The sequence below is a fragment of the Rasamsonia byssochlamydoides genome (assembly GCF_041956645.1).
Source record: "Rasamsonia byssochlamydoides strain NRRL 3658 unplaced genomic scaffold VTN77scaffold_26, whole genome shotgun sequence".
NCBI classification, from domain to species: domain Eukaryota; kingdom Fungi; phylum Ascomycota; class Eurotiomycetes; order Eurotiales; family Trichocomaceae; genus Rasamsonia; species Rasamsonia byssochlamydoides.
The window spans coordinates 2126-21403 of NW_027192409.1; the positions used below are offsets into that span (position 1 = coordinate 2126).

The following is a 19278-nucleotide window of genomic DNA, read 5'->3' on the forward strand; positions in this document are numbered from 1 at the left end:
CTGAATCTTTGCTTTCGTTTACTCGTTTACTGTGTGTAACGACGGAAGGAACGACCGAGCCTGCACGAGTCTTCATACGGAAGGCACGAAGTCGCGACTAGGCAGCAGTTAAGACGGCGAACCATCCTGCTGGGAACACTCTTTTCCATTCTTAGCAGCTCCTTCCAGGCTACGCGGAGCCGATTAACTACAGTAGATACGACCTCTTCAAGACTGTTCGAATCAGAACATCAGCGCCACAATCGACCTGAAAACAGATACCACTATGTATGCCTCATTTTGTCACACCCCGCGATTCGGACTGACATACATGCTAGGAATCGATCACTCTCGATCAGGACCAGACGGGATGGCCATTCGGAAAAAGCTCCCGGTCGCCATCGCTTCTCCATGGCCACCCTGCGAGGCCTCCAGCAACCCGAGTTGAGCAAGCGACTCTTCAAAATCATCAAGAATGAAAATGTCGTCATCAGCGCCTATGAGACTGCCGGTCGAGAGCGCGTCTCGATCGCGTCGCAGTTGTCCGAATGGGGCGAGAGCACCGGCGACGAAGCGATTTCCGACATCTCAGACAAGCTGGGCGTGCTGCTGGCGGAGATTGGAGAGCAGGAGGACATCTTTGCGCAGAACCTCGAGGACTACCGTGGCGCGCTCAAGCAGATCCGGAACACGGAGAGCTCCGTGCAGCCGTCGCGAGAGCATCGGATGAAGATCGCGGAGGAGATCCAGAAATTGAAGCACAGAGATCCTACGAGTGCGAAACTGGTCACTCTGGAGCAGGAGCTTGTCAGAGCGGAGGCGCAGAATCTCGTGGCAGAGGCGCAGTTGACCAACGTTGTAAGTATTCGCATTCCTATCTCTACCTGATACAGCACTAAGTATGATCCATCAGACGCGGCAAAAGCTCAAAGAGGCATTCGATCTGCATCTGGCCGCCACTATTGAGCGGGCTGAGAAGCAGATCATCCTTGCTCGGCATGCGCGCCGTCTCCTGCGTCTCCTTGACGACACACCCGTCGTACCCGGTGATCAGAAGCAGCCATACGACAAGGCAAATGAGGCACGGCAGATCTTGGATGACGCCGAGAGTGATCTTCGTGCGTGGGAATCTACCGCTGCCGGTACCCCGACGACGACGGCGGCAGGAGAGAGGGGACCAAACCTGATGCCAAGGTCCGGCAATGAGCTACTCGAGACAGCTGACCAAAATATCACTATACCTGCATCCGAAGATGCTACGGATTTGGCTGCAGGGGAAGGCGAAGCAGCTCCCTCTGAGCCGAAAGAGAACACTCGACGAATCCATTTAACTGATGAAAACGCGGAAGCGAAGCCGCAAGAATCCAGTGAGAATAACTCGCCAGTTTCAGAACGAACCACATAAGCAGCAGCAGCTCTACTGATTTCGGTTCTTACTCATCTTTATCTGCTTGACAAACACATACATTTACGAACATGGGAAGTTGTTACAAATTGAATGGTGGACATAATAATAGCTGCCGGTGTTATGTACTTATCCTCAACATATAATAACGAACCACGTGTAAATTGATATTTAGTCAGTAGATATGACTTTTCTATTGCCCAGTGTTAATCGATGGTTACTACTGAATCGGAAAATGATGTGTTGGCTCATTACATAATCCACATCACGTGCTCACCAGGCGCCAGCAGTGACGCGAAGCTCGGAGCTGCATCATCAGCACAGGAGCTCCAGAAAGCCGCATCCATCAACTCCCCTCTCTTCTCCTCTATATTCTGTAAATTATTTTCTCTCACTAGATCCTCTCCTTTGTCGCCGTCACTGCAGCTGAGGATTCCACCATGGATACGTTAGTCGCGAAATACTCACGCTCGCCGTACGAAGATGAGTTCTATTCGGAGGAACAGCAGCGCGAGATGACGCAGTGTCTTCCGCCGCTCTCGCTAAAATTCGATCTCCCTCCTATTGCGAATGTGAGTCGCTCAGACGGGATCTGTTGTGTGGAGCAGCGTTCGGAGTCTGTTTACATTACGCTGCTGCCCGATCTCGAGACAGATTGTCCAGACTCGCTTCAAATAACATATATACTGATCATTCTGCCCTCTCGTCTCTTCTAGCCTTCTGCTTTCCTCCGTGCGATGACAGATGACCACGCGAACCCGAATGCGCCGATCAAACTAGCCCACGGAACGACGACTCTAGCGTTTCGATTTCAGCATGGAATCGTGAGTGACCTGACCTGACGCGTTCTTGAGCCAGGGCGGAGAAGTGGCTTCATTCGGTGGATGGTGATGACTGACGGGAGATAATAGATCGTCGCGACGGATTCCCGAGCAACGGCAGGGAACTGGATTGCCAGTCAGACGGTGAAAAAGGTCATTCCTGTATCGCGGTTGAATTTCCCGATCGACAAGCCGCAGGATGCTCCTGTGCCTGGTCTTTTGGGGACTATGGCTGGAGGTGCCGCTGTAAGTTCTATTATCCCCTTGGAGCCGGAGACAGGTTTGGAAATGCTTGTTGTCTGGTTCATTGCTGACGGACGTTCCCTATCAGGACTGCCAATACTGGCTGAGATACCTGGCCGAGCAGTGTACTCTTCACGGTGAGGACTGATTGCAGGATACTTCTAGACATCGTGTTAATAACTAGCAGAAATCCGGCATAAACGTCGGATCACGGTTGCGGCTGCTTCCAAGATCTTGGCGAATCTGACGTACGCGTACAAGGGGATGGGATTGAGCATGGGAACCATGTTGGCAGGTGTATGTCAAACCCAAAACATCGTTTTTTTGTTTTCATACTCATTAATGTCTCTTTGCAGGTGACGCCCCAAGAAGGCCCCGCCCTCTACTACATCGACTCAGACGGCACCCGTCTCTCGGGGAACCTCTTCTGCGTCGGTTCCGGCCAAACCTTCGCCTACGGCGTCCTCGACGCCGAATACCGCTACGACCTTACGACCGAAGAAGCGCTGGAGCTGGGCAAGCGGAGTATCCTGGCCGCCACCCACCGCGACGCGTACTCGGGCGGGTACATCAACCTGTACCACGTCAAGGAGGAAGGATGGGTGCACCACGGCTTCCTCGACACGGATCCGATCTTCTGGAAGACGAAGTTGGAGAAGGGGGAGTTTACTAATGTTACGGTTGAGGTGTAGACTTACAACAACAGTACGGAGTAATGATCTACAATATTACGTTTTGATTGAGCCTTCTTCCTTCGACTTCGATATGCTGTCTTATCGAGAGACGTTATCTTATCTGTACGGGGTATTTTTTTGTCCTTTCTTTATAGGGTAAAATTAAGACGGATAAGAACAGACAGGCTAGGTGAAATGAAACGAAATGGAATGGAATGAAATAGAGAAAGAAAAAGAAAGAAAGAAACCTACCTACTTACTAAATCTTAATCTCAATAACTAATCCTAGGAACAAGGATTTTTCGCGACCTGGCTGCTGCGTTTTTCTACATTAATCACATTAATGGATCACATTGATAGCATAGAGACGAGACATACTTGACTAATGGATGGCCAGCGCCGGTGAATTGACTAACATAACTAAGTAGTTAATTAAATGACAAATCCGATATTTAGGACCGTATGTAGGTTACATGTACAGTACATGTACATACCTATAGGCACGTATGGAATGTATTTCGATATCTCGATCCGATTAATCAGTAAGTAGTAATAATACCTCGCCTTCACCTGGGAAATTAATTAGGTTAATGTATGTACAGTACACTGTAGACACGTACTGGAGGAAACTAGGTAAGAAAGAAGGACAGATCAGAACTGCTCTGCTCTCGTTCATGTATTGTATATATGAGTTATTATATATACATTCATACATACATGACATACATGAATAACACAATTCATTCCAAAGAAACTCGAACTCGCGCCCATGCACATGACATGATAACACTAAACCAGAAGAAGAAAATAGAACGGGACAAAGACAAACAAGACGCTTTTAGAACGCATTGAAAATCATATGGATGGCCATTTTCTTGTTGACAGTCACAAGTCACATGCTGCTTAGGTAGTTTTTGCGAAAGAACAAGAAACGGTATTTTCTCAGTATTCTCTGGTAAATTGTTCGTTTAGGTTAGTTATCTACCCAGAACTTCATCTTGATCCCCATTGCCGCCAGCTCCACGTCCAAATACCGCAGGACACCCGGGACAGCGACGACGGTGACATTGTCGCCGCCGACGAACCGTCTCCCGTCGCCATCTTCCCAGACTTCGGCACGCGAGTCCTCGAATACCGCTTCTCGGGCACAGCGGCGGCAGCGCACGATGCCGTTGACGCCGCCCAGCGCGCCGATGCCGCCGACAGGCGCGACCTGGTTCGGCGCGACCTTGGCGGCGGCTGCAGCGGCGCCTTGGGTCGCGACGCCCCGCGCTTTGTGCGATCCGACGGTCGAGATGGTGACTTGCGTCGAGAGGAAGGAGCCGCAGTCGCGGCAGATCCATGCCCGTTGCGAGTCGGAGCAGTTCATGAGACGGTCCTGCAGCAGGAAGGCCGCGCCGTGGGCGAGCAGCGAGTCGCGCTCCATCTCTCCCACACGGATACCACCGCCCTTGGCACGGCCCTTGACGGGCTGGCCGTGCAGCGCGTTCACCGGACCCGTCGTTCGCACCTGGAACTTGTCGTTCACCATGTGTCGCAGACGCTGGTAGTGCACGACGCCCAGGTAGATGTCGGCGGCGAACTCGCGGCCCGTGATGCCGCTGTACATGGGCTCGTTGCCGTAGTAGTTGTACCCGGCTTTGCGGAGCTGCTCGCCGAAGTAGTCCGCGGCGGTGTTCTCTTCGTCAAATTGGAAGGGCGTCGAATCTTGAGGGTGGCCGTGGAGAGCTCCGGCTTTGCCGGCCATGGATTCAATAATCTGCGCGATTGTCATACCTGTGCAACGTTAGCATGGACAGATCACCAGTCTATTACTCCAGTCTCAAAAGGAATACTTACGAGAAGGGAACGCGTGGGGATTGATGATCAAGTCTGGCTGGATCCCGCTCTCCGAGAAGGGCATATCAACCGCCGGCCACAGCTGTGAACAGACACCCTTCTGTCCATGACGCGACGAGAATTTGTCACCAATAATCGGCTTTCGAGGAATGCGAAATTTGACGCTAATCGCCTGGATGGGTTCATTTCCGTTCTCGGAGCCCACAAGGCGAACACTGTCAATGTACCCCTCCTCATGGTCTTTGTACTTCAGGAAATGCGTCTGACCGTCAACATTGACGTACGAATCGCTGGCCGGGTCGTAACGGACAGTGTGCCAGGCCGCGATGACGCTGCCCTCTTTGACTCTGGCGCCGATGTGAGGGAGACCATCTTCATCCAGCGTGTTGCGCCATTCCGCCCTGATCTCCGCTCCCGGAGCGAAACCAAACAGTTTGCTGATTTCGCGTTTCGACTTGCTTCGACGGGACTCTTTCTCGTCCAGGTTGAAGAACTTGGTCTTGTAGATGGTTCCATAACCGAATCCACGTTCGTGAGACGACTTATTGATAATCATTGCGTCGTCCATGTCATAACCAGTGTAGGAGATAATCGCAACGATAGCGTTGGTGCCGTTCGGGAAGTTGTCCAGTCCGTATGCATTGTACAACGGCGGCCGGACAATCGGAGTCTGACCCGTCTGCAATCGGTACAGCTTGTTGTCTGTACGGTATGCAAAGGCAGTTCCAGGCGTACCCATGGTCTGCTTGCTCATCTGACACTGGTACATATTACGGGGCGACTGATTATTGTCTGAGAAGGGAGTCATGTTGGCCAAGATGGACAGGATGTTGGTTGGCGTGAACTCGATATGGGTTGAGACTCCCGAGATGACATCCGACTGCTGACATGCGATCTCCATGAAAGGCTGTTCGAAGGGGCCGACGTAGTCCAGTTTGTCGAGAGCCAGATACTTGACGGGCCGGTACATCCGTGCTACCTGGGAGAACATGTAGATTCCTGGATACTGGCCTGCATTCGAGTTGGGCACATACCCAATCTCAAGCTCCCGCGGAATATTGTGCGTTCCCTCGACCTTCCAGAATCTCAAAGTGTCATGGATCATGCGCGCCTGCTTGGGTGAACAATACCCAATGATACGCCCGTCCAGCTGCACTGGCACACTTTCATCCAGAGCTACCGAAGATTCCGAACGAACGCCAAGTTGGGCTACTATCCGAGGGATGTGAGAGACATCGAGATTCTTGGTTGCAATCAAACACTTGTGCGCCAGGTGATTCAACAGCCCACATGGCGCTCCATCAGGGGTATGGACGGGGCACAGGAAGCCCCAGCTCTCTGGAAGGAGCTTACGCACTGTTGTCGTCTTCAGCTGGGCGAAGAAGCTTCCTCGGTGGATCATGCGGAAGTGACTGATGAATCGATAGAAGTTGATCTTCTCTGCCACTACCGTGAATCCAGACGTCTGCTGGAGATCCAGACCAGTCGGGCTAACCAGGTTGCCTGTCGATAGGAAATATTCCAGCGCTCCACCAATATTTTCGTTGGACCTCTTGACGATTTTGGACAGGAAGTCCTTCTCGAATTCCGGATCGGTGAATTTGGCACCGTTGTTCCTGATGCACCAGTCTCGAGAGATGGGCCCAAGCGATCGTAACCACTCCTCCAGTCGCTCCTTCAAGATCATTCCGTAGAGAAAGCCACCCAGCAGAACCTCCTGATTAGAGACAGCGTCGGGATTATCTGGTGCGCAGTCACCAGCCACGAGTGCGTAGAGCTTCCGGATCATAAACATGACCATCTTGAACTTGTCGTGGTCTTGAGCCGGGGTAACGTTCTGGTTACCCAGGTGTGGCAGCACTACCTTGCGGAGGAACTCGGTGCCAACGTCCTCGTTGGACATGTCAGCCGGAACTCCCATGACGGGACGGAATTTCTTGCCAAGGTAGGCTCTGACTTCTGATTTGGTATGGAGGTTATAGCCCTTGTAGGTTCGTAACAGAAGCTCCACACGGTCGGTAACGAACGTGTTCTTCATTCCCTTCGAAGAGGCGCTTCCCACGATGCCCTCGAAGATTTCACGATCATTGGTCTCGACAAGGGCCTTGAGAATCATCATGATCGGAACCAGGTACTCATTCTTCCGCCAGGAAAAGCGGAACGTCACGTTTCCATCGCTGAGATAATGAAGAACGTTTGTCTGGGATGTTTGATCGGGGCGAACGGACCGGATTTGGATACCGTACTTGGTGTAGGAGTGGCCTCGGTTGACGAAGGTGGGCCGGACAATGGCCATGGGATAGTTGCGCTTCGGCAGAATCAGCATTCGAATCAATTTTTCATTTCCGTTGACAATGAAGTAGCCTCCCAATTCTTCCGACTCTTCCTTGTGCTCCACGAGCTGCGCGGGAGTCATGTTCTCGAGATGGCATCGGTTGGTCCGCAGCATGAGAGGGACCTGACCCAGCTCTCGTACCGACTCCTTCCATTCTCCGTTATTGACCTGCCACTCGAGCCTTGCCCGTAGCCTTCCTCGGTATGTCGAATGGCGCTCTCTGCATTCTGCTGGGTAAATGTTGCGGTTTCGCGTGTTGAACTTGTTGGTTGGCGGTAGTACAGCCTTTTCGAGGAAGACCTCCGTGATGCGGACGTTGAGCCGATTGCGTTTAGGTGGGCGTCGGCCCTCCGCACGACGAGCCTGTCGCTGCTCTGGGGTCTCGGGGTCGCCATCCAAGAAGGTCTTGATTCCAATGTCCTTCAGACCTTCCTCGATAATTTTACCCTCTCCAAACAGCGCATTGAAGGAATCGATATGAGGTCGAATTGCGGCTTCCAGAGACGGGTAGGCGGAATGGTCTTTGGGAGGATTTCTGAACAGTCGCTCCCGTCGGAGAGTGTCGAATCCGACGGTCCATTCTGTATTCGTAGGTGCCGGAGCCATTTTGTCTGTCTCCAAGAGTTTTCGCGAGTCGTAGTTGCAGTTGCGATTGTTGGGTATCACAAAAGAATTCGACAATCCCACGCACCAGGGGTTGTGTGACTTCAGGGAGCAATCGGCTCCGTCAGAAGTCCATTCTTACAGTATAGACTGCTTTCGAGAACGACTGGCCAGAAGAAAACACCCTGGTTGCGCTGGTGAATGTCGGTGCGATCGACAAAGGGAAGCTTTCATGCGGATTGCGAGCGACGGGGAAATTTTTCGAGCGGGCCGCTATCATCACGTGTCGATAGCAACAAATCTTGGCGCACGGACCCGGTGGGACAATGGCGGACACCGCTCTTTGCTGCGGCCTCAGGCAGAACTTGTAGCGATATCAGAGACTTGTTCGAGCTTGTCAGGACTCAGCAGATGCCACCGCCATTCGCCATGCAGAGCAGTGTGTTTAGTGTCGGCACTCGTTGATTAGTCGTTTGCTGGCTTATCCAGACAGTTTTGCCAGCCCACAGCAACCGCAAACCACCAAGTCCGCAACATTGCTAAGCGCCACACTCCACCTTGCGTGACAGTGGACATTATTTACCTAGGTGTACCTGAACTCCCCGGCGCTTTGACAAGGCAGAGATTCCACACCTTGTCAAAGAGCAAGCGCAGGTAGCAGCAAGACTGGCGAGCGACTTCATTGTGGATAGCTACTAATAAATTTGCTACCGAGTAATAGCACGAAACTACGCCTGCCTACGAGGACGAGATAATTTCTTTTGAGTGGAGCTCAGCCTAGTCAAACGACAGGGGCATCCCGTTGGACAAGCACCAGGTTGCTTTGTGCACAGTGCAGCACCAGAATCCAGACAGATCCTGGCCATCCCGCAGGCTAAGCGCTCCCCTCCAACGCGGCGCAAATCATCGGTCATGCGTGCACATAGATCGAGCAGTTAGTGAGTTAGTTTGAGTTCCCCGTCTGCCAAAAAGAAAAAGCAGAACGACAGACACAGCACATCGATCCGCCATTCCACACGGCCTCGTGCTCAAAAAAGACGGCGAGCGCGCTCTGGCGCTCGCGGTAAGCTTGGTGGCCAGTTGCAACTTACTTATCGAGCGAGCAGCTTTAAGTGCGGATCTTAAAATTCCCTCCATTCTACTCGTACACCGTTGCAGTCGAAATCATCAACCCAAGGCGATCTTCCATCCTCTCCCACGGCGTCCTGCGCCCCCCTCCCTTTTGTATTTCTCCTACGCACATTGGTTCCCTGTGCGGCGTTGCGGGTGATTCGACAACCCCCCACTGAGGATCCTGGGGTTTCGGATCTCTGGCAATAATAATAACCATCATCATCATATCATCCGTGCTGCCCTCGGGGTTGTCACCATTCCAGGCCTGCAGACAAAGCGGTTGCATCGACGCCGGGATTCCGGTTTCCAACTTCTTTTCGGTTCTGTCGCTTCTCTTCTTCCCTTCATTCAACCATCCTTTTATCTTATCAGCGTTCGACCATCACATCAAAATTCGTCATCATGGCGGGAATCTTTCGAACAATCTATGACTGGCTTCTTCGGATGTTTTGGTAAGTGCGCTGCAACGGCAGCGGTCCGATATGGATGGATCGATCCTTTTGCGGCTTTGCCGTGCCGTCCGCCACGGGCCACCACCAAAACAAAATGAAAGGCGCAACGGCTAAGTCTAAATTATAGGGCCACGGAGATGGATGTCACCATGATTGGACTCCAAAATGCGGGAAAGTCTTCTTTGCTTCGTGTGCTGGCGGTACGCTCGTTGATTCACGATCCAGACGACAGTCGAGTTTTTGCTGACAGCGAGTGCAGGGAGGCGAGTTCACAGTCGAGTAGGTCTTGCGACACCTTGGCGTCGGTTATCAGGTGACAGCCAGATAAGTTGATCGACCCCTCCCAGCTAACTCAGCCCCTTGTAGTTCCATCCCCACCATCGGCTTCAATACGAAACGGGTGCAGAAGGGCCATGTGACGTTGAAGTGGTCAGTATCCAATCAGCAGCCATCTGGTGTCTCCCCTTTGGAAGGAATCCCGCTGAGGGTTGTATAGCTGGGATCTAGGAGGCCAGCCGCGATTTCGGCCAATGTGGGAACGATACTGTCGAGGGGTCAACGCCATCGTGTATGTCCGGTCCTGCCGACATCCGATTCGCACAGTCATGCTCGTGTTGGTACTTACCATCCAACAGGTACATCGTTGATGCTGCCGACCGGGACGCTCTGCCAGTGGCGACCGAAGAGCTTCATGAGCTGTTGAGCAAACCTAGCCTAGAAGGCATCCCGTTGTTGGTGCTGGGAAATAAATCTGACCTGCCCAACAAACTGTCGGTGGATGAGCTCATCGACGCCATGGACCTCAAGTCGATAACCCGTCGGGAAGTCAGCTGCTACGGCATCAGCGCCAAGGAAGAGACCAACCTGGATGCCGTTCTGCATTGGTTGATTGCCCGTGCCAACAGGTAAAGAGGTTGCGCGTGTTGAACACGTCTGCTTGTGGCGTCTTGACCTTGACCCTTCTCTCCTAACGACATTCGCTTCTTGGAAGATGACGACATGCTGGAAGACTTTTTTCTTGTCTGTGTTCCGTCTTCAGCGTATATTTAATAATGATGATATTGACGATCTCCGTTCAAGACGCATGCAGTCGCAGTCTCGCGACTGCCCGCCAGCGATGGTGGCCCTTCTGTTTCTGACGAGTTTCAAGCATGATAATGATATGTGATGCTGCGATTTCTTTCTGTCTTTCTTTGTTCTTGCCTTTTTTTTTTCCCTCTGTTTCCTTGTGAATGATGATTTGAATTAATTGTTGCTTTTGAGGTGTTTTTGGCCGACGATCGTCCCAGATGGGGCAGACAAGGCTGTTGATAGCTGCGACAATGAGCAGAAAAGAATGGTAATGATCCGTGGGTGCAAAACTGTTTGTTAGTAGTCGACAACATAGCTGTCAGCGTCAACTCTCGATGACTAGTCAATAATCTTTTCTTTCCGATATGCTGAGCACATCTTGATCCTGTGCTTGCACACAAAATACGAGCATTTGAAAATAGCAGGAAAAAAGTATCAGCAGAGACTGATACAGATCGCTCAGCAGGTCGACCCAGCACCTATGTACTGTACATAGGCGAGCAAGTGCCAGAGAGCAGAAGAAGGGGAAAAAATTCTAGTAGCTGCAGTCGCTGTCACTGTCGCTGCAGCGCTCACGCCCTCATTTAAATAAAAAAAAATTACTCATGTCTACGGAGTACGAAGAGAGAGAGGTCATCGACCCATTAAATAAATAAAGAAATAAACCATTATTAGTCCGATCATCAATCCAGCCAGCCACCCAGCCAGAAGCAAGCCAGCTCAGCAAGCAATTCACCAAAACAAGTAGTAAACTACGACTGCCAACTCATACATACATACGTTAGCATGCACCCGACCGGTGTGCGCGTGGAGAGCTGCGCGTGTGTACGGAGGACAGGTAGACTAACACACGGACCAACTGCTGCGTTGGCAGCATATACGCCTATAGATTCGATCTCACGGGTTCTTTAAAGCGTCGCTAAAGGGGCTGACTAACTAAGCCTACGCAGGGGCCTGAATCTGGTTATTATTAATTATTATTCATTAATCATTAATTATTTATTGTTATTACGTTCCGGAAAATAGTATTAATTAATGCGAATAATAGCTAGGAGAGCGGGAGAATGATTACGGTAATATTAATTCGAGAATTGTGGGGAAGTACTGTATTCCGTACTCTGTCTGTTGTGTACGGAGTATAATAAAGGTAGAGGATTCTTTACTACATGCAGATTAGTAAGTTTGTGGATGATTGTTGTTGTATCTCTAATAATAATCTTATCGCAAAACTACTAAATTACCTTAAGAGGGTTAGAAACTAGTTGACTAGTACTCTGCACAGTACAGTCCACCTGCACAGAATGAATCTCGGAACAGTTAGAATGGGGGGCAGGGGAGGGTAATAATAGTGGAAGGAGGACAGACGCAACTATCCGTGCGTGTGACATGTCCATTCCGTAACTCAATCGGCAGGGATCTTGGTTACCAAATGACCAGATAGCAGCCCCGGGCCGTTCCGAGATCAGCTCTAGTATACTCTCCGTACTCCGTAAGTTGTGCTCAGCTGGGCTGGTTTGCTCACTAATTCAATTAGCTGTCTATTAGTTGCACGCGTCTTGGAGGGTTAATTTGGCTGGCTATTTATTTATTCATGATTTCCCCTCATAAGTTGTAGCTCCTCCATTTGATTCCCTAGTTATATCTGCTACGAGGGTCAAGGAAGAATAGCAATACTCTGTAGTCTTGTACTGTACAGTACGTAGGTGATAGTATCTCAATTCTCTTATTCCAATCCCATATATATAGATCGATTGACCGAGTCAAAGATCTCGATGAACTGCCCTCGCGAGACCCTGGGGCACTCGAACGCTCAAGAATACGGAGTTTTTACCCTCAGAAAAGTCGTCACCCGCCATCGAAAATCATGCTAGCTTCATTTCACCTTTTTTGAAGCTTGGTCTAGCAGACTGAAATCTAAGACCATGACATCGTCACGCAATCTCCCGTCTGAAGACGAAATAAGTCAGCATCTGCCTTCCTCAGGAAACGTACACAAATGGTATTCGGTATGGAAAAAAAAAAGTCTCTGGTTGGAATTCGGGGAAGGCGTCTCAAAGGACGAAGTATTATATGCCCAAATATATAAATGCTTTCAAGCATGCAGATCGATCACTGAAAATCTATCATTGGTTTCAACGCGACGGACAAAACATACTGATGGAATTTATTTATCGAAGGCGAGAATCTTGGCCAATGTCTTAAAAAAAAAAGAAAACAAACCCATCTCAGAGTGAGCAGTGGGACGATGCTGTTGTTACAGCGCAGTCAAGCATAATCTTTGGGAATTCCCAGTCCCGGAAGATGCAAAACCTGAACCATTAGGAGGAGGAGGAGGAGGAGGGATGCTCCATAGTCCTAGGACTTTTGGGGACGTATCCCATGAATATGAATCAGTCGTTTCAATCAATGAGAGAATTAGAAATCTGGATCAACCAGAAACTAGTTGCAGCGAAAGTGGCCGATCTGAAAGAGTCAGCTTTAATAATAAATAGCTCAGAGAAACAGCTTGTTTTTTGTCATGGAGATCTTCTTGCTTTACTTCAATTTATTATTGCTAATAAAGAAGATTCCACAACCCTTTTCTTTCCCCCCCTTATCAACTTTGGTGCTGCAGGGTTCTATCCACGTTGTTTTGATGAGGTTATACTTTTTTTTTCTGAACCTCGCGGATGGAAGCGCCGAATCCGAAGGAAGCTGTTTCCTTCTTCTGCATCTTCTTCTAATCTACGTGGGCTTTGTTGGCTTCGGTACCTCAATGGAATGTGGTTTGAATAATAACCTTACGAGGTGGTGATTCCCAGGTCAGTGTAGGTCAGGAGGCATCTCTCTCTCTCAAAAAAAAAGGAGAAGAGAAGAAGAGTCTGAATTATTTACAGTATTGTATGCCAATGTGTATGTACTGTATGTAGATACACACACAAGCCTTACAGGTCTCGCTCTGCTCGACTGAGAAGGTACTTGGTCTATGCCAGGGACTCTTCCCCCCTGGGGTGTACCTATAGTAGGTATGATTTTTGTTATCTACCTTCCAGGTGAGCTCTCTCCCCTATATATTCCTTGCTATAGTATAGTTTTCGCTGTCTCCCTTAGGTAATTAATATCTGTCTCCCTCACTGGTGCATCTCCCTTGCTAATAGCTTAATATATAGGTACTTAATGGAGGTAATCCCTTTGCCAATTTTATATATATCTCTTGCCAATTAATAGGGGCCAGGCAGATTTTGGTGTACAGTAAGTATCTACAGCCACGTGATAGTGTGCAAAACGAAAGTTAAGATAGTAGTGATAGTGATAGTGGACAATAATAAGAAATCCCCAGTGGACCCAATCCAACGCAATTGGCTCAGTCTGTCTGGTCGACTAATATATAACAAGCTAGGTAGGTGGCTTGATTGGTCACGCAAGATGTAATCTCAATTTGCACTACCACTAGGACTAGACTTGCACACCGAGTTTTTTTTTTTTAAGTAATACTCGAATCAGAACACAATTGTCAAAAAAAATTCATCATCTCGTAATCACACAGAAAATTAGCTACCTACGTAGTAGCTAGGTAAGCGGATACAGGACAACCATTGAACGACTGATGGCGCGATTTTCTAATTCTTTTGTGAATTGAATTGCACTATTACCTGATGATTGATGATGATAGGTCCGGTTCCAATGGGAATTTCTTCCACTCTCGCACCTATTTATTTATCTACCTAGGTACTGTACCTGTGTACCCCGTACGCACAGTGCAGTACTGTATTAATAATTAGGCTATGGATTGGTTCTAAGTTGGTAGTTTATTTTTATAATACCTACTTAGGTAGGTAACCTAAGCGCTACTCCGTCTATTCCTGCTACTATATGGCTAGATTAGTAATTCTTACTTGCATATGTACAGCGCTGTACTCAATGGGAGTAGAGTAGAATCCTTTCAGTGTCTGTCTGCCATGGATATCAATCAATCGATCGATCGTGCCTCTGCTCAGTGAATTTTCCTTCCTGAACCAGCACTTCCAATAATTATAATTATAATCAGTACAGCACTGCGTGATGGGTTCGACTACTACTACTGCTACCACCCACGACGTGCCCGTTGAAGGCGTGAGTCAGGAGGCCCTCGACTTCAACCTCGAATTCTCCTCCCCAGACAAAGCTACTGCAGGACCCTTTTCGCAGCACCAGCGGATCAGCCTGGACGACCATGAGAATCCAAGACTGTGGAGTAGTGCGAGGAAATGTAAGAGAACCAAATCCCCACGCTTTTTGTGTGTGGCAGCCTGACGAACGACAGGGCTATATACGTGGATCGTGTCCATGATGGCGGCGAATAACGCCTTCGGCTCCAGCATCTACACCGCTGCCATCAGCGACATTGCCGACTTCTACGGCTGCACCAGGCTGGTGGCCACTCTGGGAATGACGACCTTCATGCTAGGCTTTGCGACGGGGCCGTTGCTGTTTGCTCCGCTTTCTGAGATCTGGTTCGTTCTGCAAACACGAAGGAAGGGGTCTTGCTTTTGTGTACTTCATACGGCTAATGATCATCAACAGGGGCCGGAAGAATATCTTCCGTTTTGCCCTTGGAATGTTCCTTGTCTGTCAGATAGGCTGCGCGCTGGCGCCCAATATCGAAACCCTCATCGTGTTTCGGTTCCTTGCTGAATTCTTTGGCTCCCCTACCGTGACCAATTCGGGAGGCTCAATCACTGATCTCTGGCCGCAGAGTCATCGCTCCGTGCCGTTGGCCTTGTTCACCGCAGGGTGCTTTCTTGGCCCTGTCATTGCCCCAACGGTAGGCGGCTTCATCTCGCAGTATGCCTCCTGGCAGTGGACGTTCTGGACCACCATGATCTTCGGGGGCATCGTCTACGCAGCGGTGCTGCTTTTCTTGCCTGAGACTTATGCCCCCAAGCTCCTCCGGGACAAGGCGCGACGCTGCGGACATAGCAACACAACGGAGCATGTCACGGTCAAGGAACAGTTATATACCAACCTCACCCGGCCATGGCTGATGCTGTTCACCGAACCAATTCTCTTCTTACTCTCGCTGTACATGGCGTTCGTGTTTGGCATCCTCTACCTCGACTTCACCGCATATCCGATCGTGTACCAGGAATCTCGGGGCTGGTCGGCGGGGATATCTGGTCTGTCGTTCTTGGGCATTGCCGGGGGAATGGCCGCCGCCACGCTGTTATCTCCGTATATCAATGTTATCCACGGTTATTACGTCCGCAAGCTGGGCGGCAGTCCGCAGCCTGAAGCTCGCCTACCGCATCTGATCGGGCTGTCGTGGCTCATCCCTGTGAGTTCTTTCTGGTTTGGCTGGACGGCCGAGCCCCCGACGCATTGGATCTCGAGCATCTTGGCCGGTGTGCCGTTTGGCTTTGGAATGATCATGCTCTTCCTGGGCATTACCTCGTACCTGACTGACTGCTATGGACAGTATGCAGCCAGTGCTCTGGCAGCGAATGCCGTTCTCCGCGCCCTGTTTGGAGCTGTGTTTCCCTTGTTTGCACAAAGGATGTACACTGCACTAGATGTCTCCTGGGCGATGAGCCTGCTTGGGTTCGTGGCACTGGCGCTGGCGCCATTACCGTGGGTGTTCTATCGGTTTGGGCCGCAGATTCGGGCCCGGAGCAAATATCACTTGAAGACGGTAGAGGATTCCTAGAGCACTGGTTAGAAACGACATTGGCAGTTGTCACTTCGATTCCTTGGCCATGAGAGATTTCCATTCGACAAGGTAACTCAGTACGTACTTTAGGAACAAAATCGTAAGCAGAGAAAAGTGCAGATATTCTACTGTATCCCGCCCGTACGGAGTAGAAATACTCTGTAGAAATAAACAGAACTTGCACGGGCAATCGTTCCCGATCACCATGGCTATCTTTAAGGTAGCCTGAAAGCAGATCAACACGCGGTAAGGTTGCATCTTAGGTAAGCTAGATGGGTTTAGGTCTTGTCAGCTCTAACCTACCTAGGCAGGTAGCTAAAGAGTCGGGTGGTTCCAGAGTCATGGCACCTCTTTTGGCTGAATGGTGAAAATCCAGCGAGTCTTAGTATCTATAAAAAAAAAGGCACATGCTAGCATTTCAATTGATCTCCAACATGTTGTCTAGATATTGCCAGAGTGATAGATTGAGAGTAGCAGCGATACCGTATACAGTTTTACGTACATCTGTAATGGGGCGACTCCACTCGGAGGACTCCATCCAGAGTAACATTAACTAAGATCGGGATCAGGATCAGAGTCAGCAATCACCTGAAACATACGCGGAATGCCTCAATCGGTCGACTACTAGTCCTGACTGAGACCTGTGGCGGGAGTTGATACGTTGAACGCATCAGGCAACGAGCCTGGCCAAGACCCAGCACTCCAGCAACACTCCGTCCCTAGGTAACTCGCTCAGCCACACTCGTCCGTTCCCAGCCTGCGCCTTTTTTGCGGTGTTATCACTGCATCCATCCTCCCGATCTCCCCATTCAAAAGAACTTCTCTCTCCCATTCGGTTTTCATCCTGACCCTGCCTGTCTGTCTCGCGGCTGTTTCTTTATCCAAGAGCTGCCTGTCCCCTTGTCAGCACGCCTCTTCCCCAGCTCTTTGCGTCTGTCTCACGCGACTGCATACGTCATCACCTCGAAAAGCGATTCCCACCATGGGTGTCCTTCGACCTCGCTATACTTGGTCAGTCCATCCGATTCAAGCAGCTGCTTTTGATAGATGACTGTTACTGACATCTGCAATAGCTATGTTGACGAGTTTGGGTTCACGCATTGTGACACGGCCTGGTCTACCTGGGGTCGATGGGTCGCCTTTGCTGTCATCGTCGCACTTGCCTTCATCATCTTCTTTGTGTTCGCGTACGCCTCTTTCTTTTTCTTCTAAAATTCCCCAGTTCTGCAGGCTGACTTGACTGTGTCAATAGATGCCTCTCCGCCCGTGCCCGCCGTCGACGGGGCCTGAATCCCTACTTCGGCACCTCGTGGATGGCGCCCTCAGCGTACAACCAACAAGACTATGGCAACCCTCCACCGCAATACTCGCCCGGTCCTAATCAGGGCTACTATGCTCCGAACCAGGGATACTTTGGAGGTCAGCAGACGGGGATCGAGCTGCAACAGCCGGCCAACGCATACCATGCCGGAGATCAGGTGTATCCGCCACCTCCAGGTCCGCCTCCCTCGAAGTCTTTCTCGAAGTAAGAAAGACAGCGTTCGACCAGGGCACACCACCCACGCATTATGATGAACCGATGAACCTGATGAACCCGATGAACTCGTTGAACCCTAATTCCTACATAACCATCTTCTAATGTGCTTGCTTGCTGTCATTTCGGGACATGGAGGACTCGTGATCACCTCTTTCCTTTCGGTGCTTGATCTTCGCTTTGGGTCTGGTGAAAATGGGGAACCCGGCGTTTTGAGTTTGGTCTTCATATATCTCGGCATTCTTTTATTCTCTCGGGTGTCGCTTACAGTTTACTCATGTGACGGACGTATCTAATGATTCCCAATGCAATTGTACAGTATTGCTGTCTTCTATTCGAGAATGCCCAAGACGGAACCCGTATCGAATTCAAGATTAATTCCCTAGTCATGGGATAGCACTAATTGACTACGCCGTATAGTTAAGGAATTTCTTTATCTAGTACTCCGAACCTGGTGTGGAGAACGAGGAGCGTGCGCGCAATCGGGACCTTAGCCGACGATCTCAATTAAGGCAGAAAACTCTGCACTTGGCTTGCACACATCCCCTTCAATGACGACTCCTAAAAATTCAGGAAAAATAAACAACTGTAATTAGGCTGAGTTTTCTGCTAATTCTTCTCCATCCGCCATTGTTCAGTGCTTCCTTCGTAGTGAGAGAGAAAAGCAAGGGGCAAATAGAGTCGAGAAACTATCATACGTAATCGACAAGCGATAGGTGTCTTCCCCGTACTAAGCACGCAGCTAATCGCCGCCGAACGCTGGGACCGTCGTCAACAAGCCGCTCTTTTCCCGGTCGGGCAGTTGGACAGCGGGAAAGCCCCTCCTCGAGGTCAGGAGAGGCAGTTATATTATTACACTCCTCCCCATCCTGTCCTGGATGAAGGGTTGAATGGCAAGATTTCTCTTTTGTCTCTCCTTTGGGTTTGTTCTTGAATTTTCACTCCACTCTCTTTATTTCTTCTCTCGTTGTACATGTACAACCAGTGATTGATTCATATTCTTGGTCGTTTTGCAATTTGCGACCGTCCCAGACATTGAAGGGGGCTGTGCTCTTGCCGTTGCTCACTCTCATTCTCGTGTCACTCCTTCGCCGGCTATCTTATGAAACTGCTCCAGGCGCTGCACCTTCCACGTTTTCATTCTCTCTTCATTCTCGCTACTCGTCTTGTCTTGTTGATTTCTGTGTGAACGCTGGTATCAGACTCTTGCAGTGCCCCACAACTAAGGAAGGCCATTCAATCCCTTCAACGACGACCAGTCATTCTTCACCACTCGTTTTGATCCTGATGCGCCATCTAAGCCGGGCTCAATCCTGCTTCGATACGCGCCTCATATCCGCCAAAGACAACACTCAGAAACGTGATTCGCAGATCCCCGATTTACTTTATTGCCTATCGGAACTCCACATTCTATACTAATATACGAGCACGAATCTGAAAAGATCGCGTCTCGCCAGGCTAGAGAAATCAAAATACTCCGCGCAATAGCGCTTCGGTCAATTCGGTGGTAGCAACAGTTCGCAAGCTGAGTCTTGCGATCATTC

The 19278-nt window shown here is 50.0% G+C and overlaps 5 protein-coding genes across 5 annotated transcripts; 4 read left to right on the forward strand and 1 right to left on the reverse strand.

The window, feature by feature from the left end:
- Positions 1-390: 390 nt before the first annotated feature.
- On the forward strand, positions 391-1384 carry VTN77DRAFT_3637 (uncharacterized protein; the record flags this gene model as incomplete). Its single annotated transcript, XM_069419607.1, has 2 exons — positions 391-837; positions 893-1384. The coding sequence occupies 2 exons, from the start codon at positions 391-393 to the stop codon at positions 1382-1384; spliced, it is 939 nt and encodes a 312-aa protein (XP_069278208.1).
- A 440-nt stretch (positions 1385-1824) lies between these two features.
- VTN77DRAFT_3638 (uncharacterized protein) lies at positions 1825-3140 on the forward strand (the record flags this gene model as incomplete). The annotated part of the gene is made up of 6 exons (XM_069419608.1): positions 1825-1956; positions 2101-2208; positions 2296-2451; positions 2537-2585; positions 2636-2745; positions 2805-3140. 6 exons carry the CDS (start codon positions 1825-1827, stop codon positions 3138-3140), a joined length of 891 nt encoding a protein of 296 aa, XP_069278209.1.
- Positions 3141-4095: 955 nt separating this feature from the next.
- VTN77DRAFT_3639 (uncharacterized protein) lies at positions 4096-4896 on the reverse strand (the record flags this gene model as incomplete). The annotated part of the gene is made up of 1 exon (XM_069419609.1): positions 4096-4896. One exon carries the CDS (start codon positions 4894-4896, stop codon positions 4096-4098), a length of 801 nt encoding a protein of 266 aa, XP_069278210.1.
- Positions 4897-9414: 4518 nt separating this feature from the next.
- Positions 9415-10373, forward strand: VTN77DRAFT_3640 (uncharacterized protein; the record flags this gene model as incomplete). Its single annotated transcript, XM_069419611.1, has 6 exons — positions 9415-9464; positions 9592-9664; positions 9724-9743; positions 9831-9893; positions 9961-10032; positions 10100-10373. 6 exons carry the CDS (start codon positions 9415-9417, stop codon positions 10371-10373), a joined length of 552 nt encoding a protein of 183 aa, XP_069278211.1.
- Positions 10374-17182: 6809 nt separating this feature from the next.
- On the forward strand, positions 17183-17729 carry VTN77DRAFT_3641 (uncharacterized protein; the record flags this gene model as incomplete). The annotated part of the gene is made up of 3 exons (XM_069419612.1): positions 17183-17211; positions 17274-17387; positions 17453-17729. The coding sequence occupies 3 exons, from the start codon at positions 17183-17185 to the stop codon at positions 17727-17729; spliced, it is 420 nt and encodes a 139-aa protein (XP_069278212.1).
- Positions 17730-19278: the final 1549 nt, after the last annotated feature.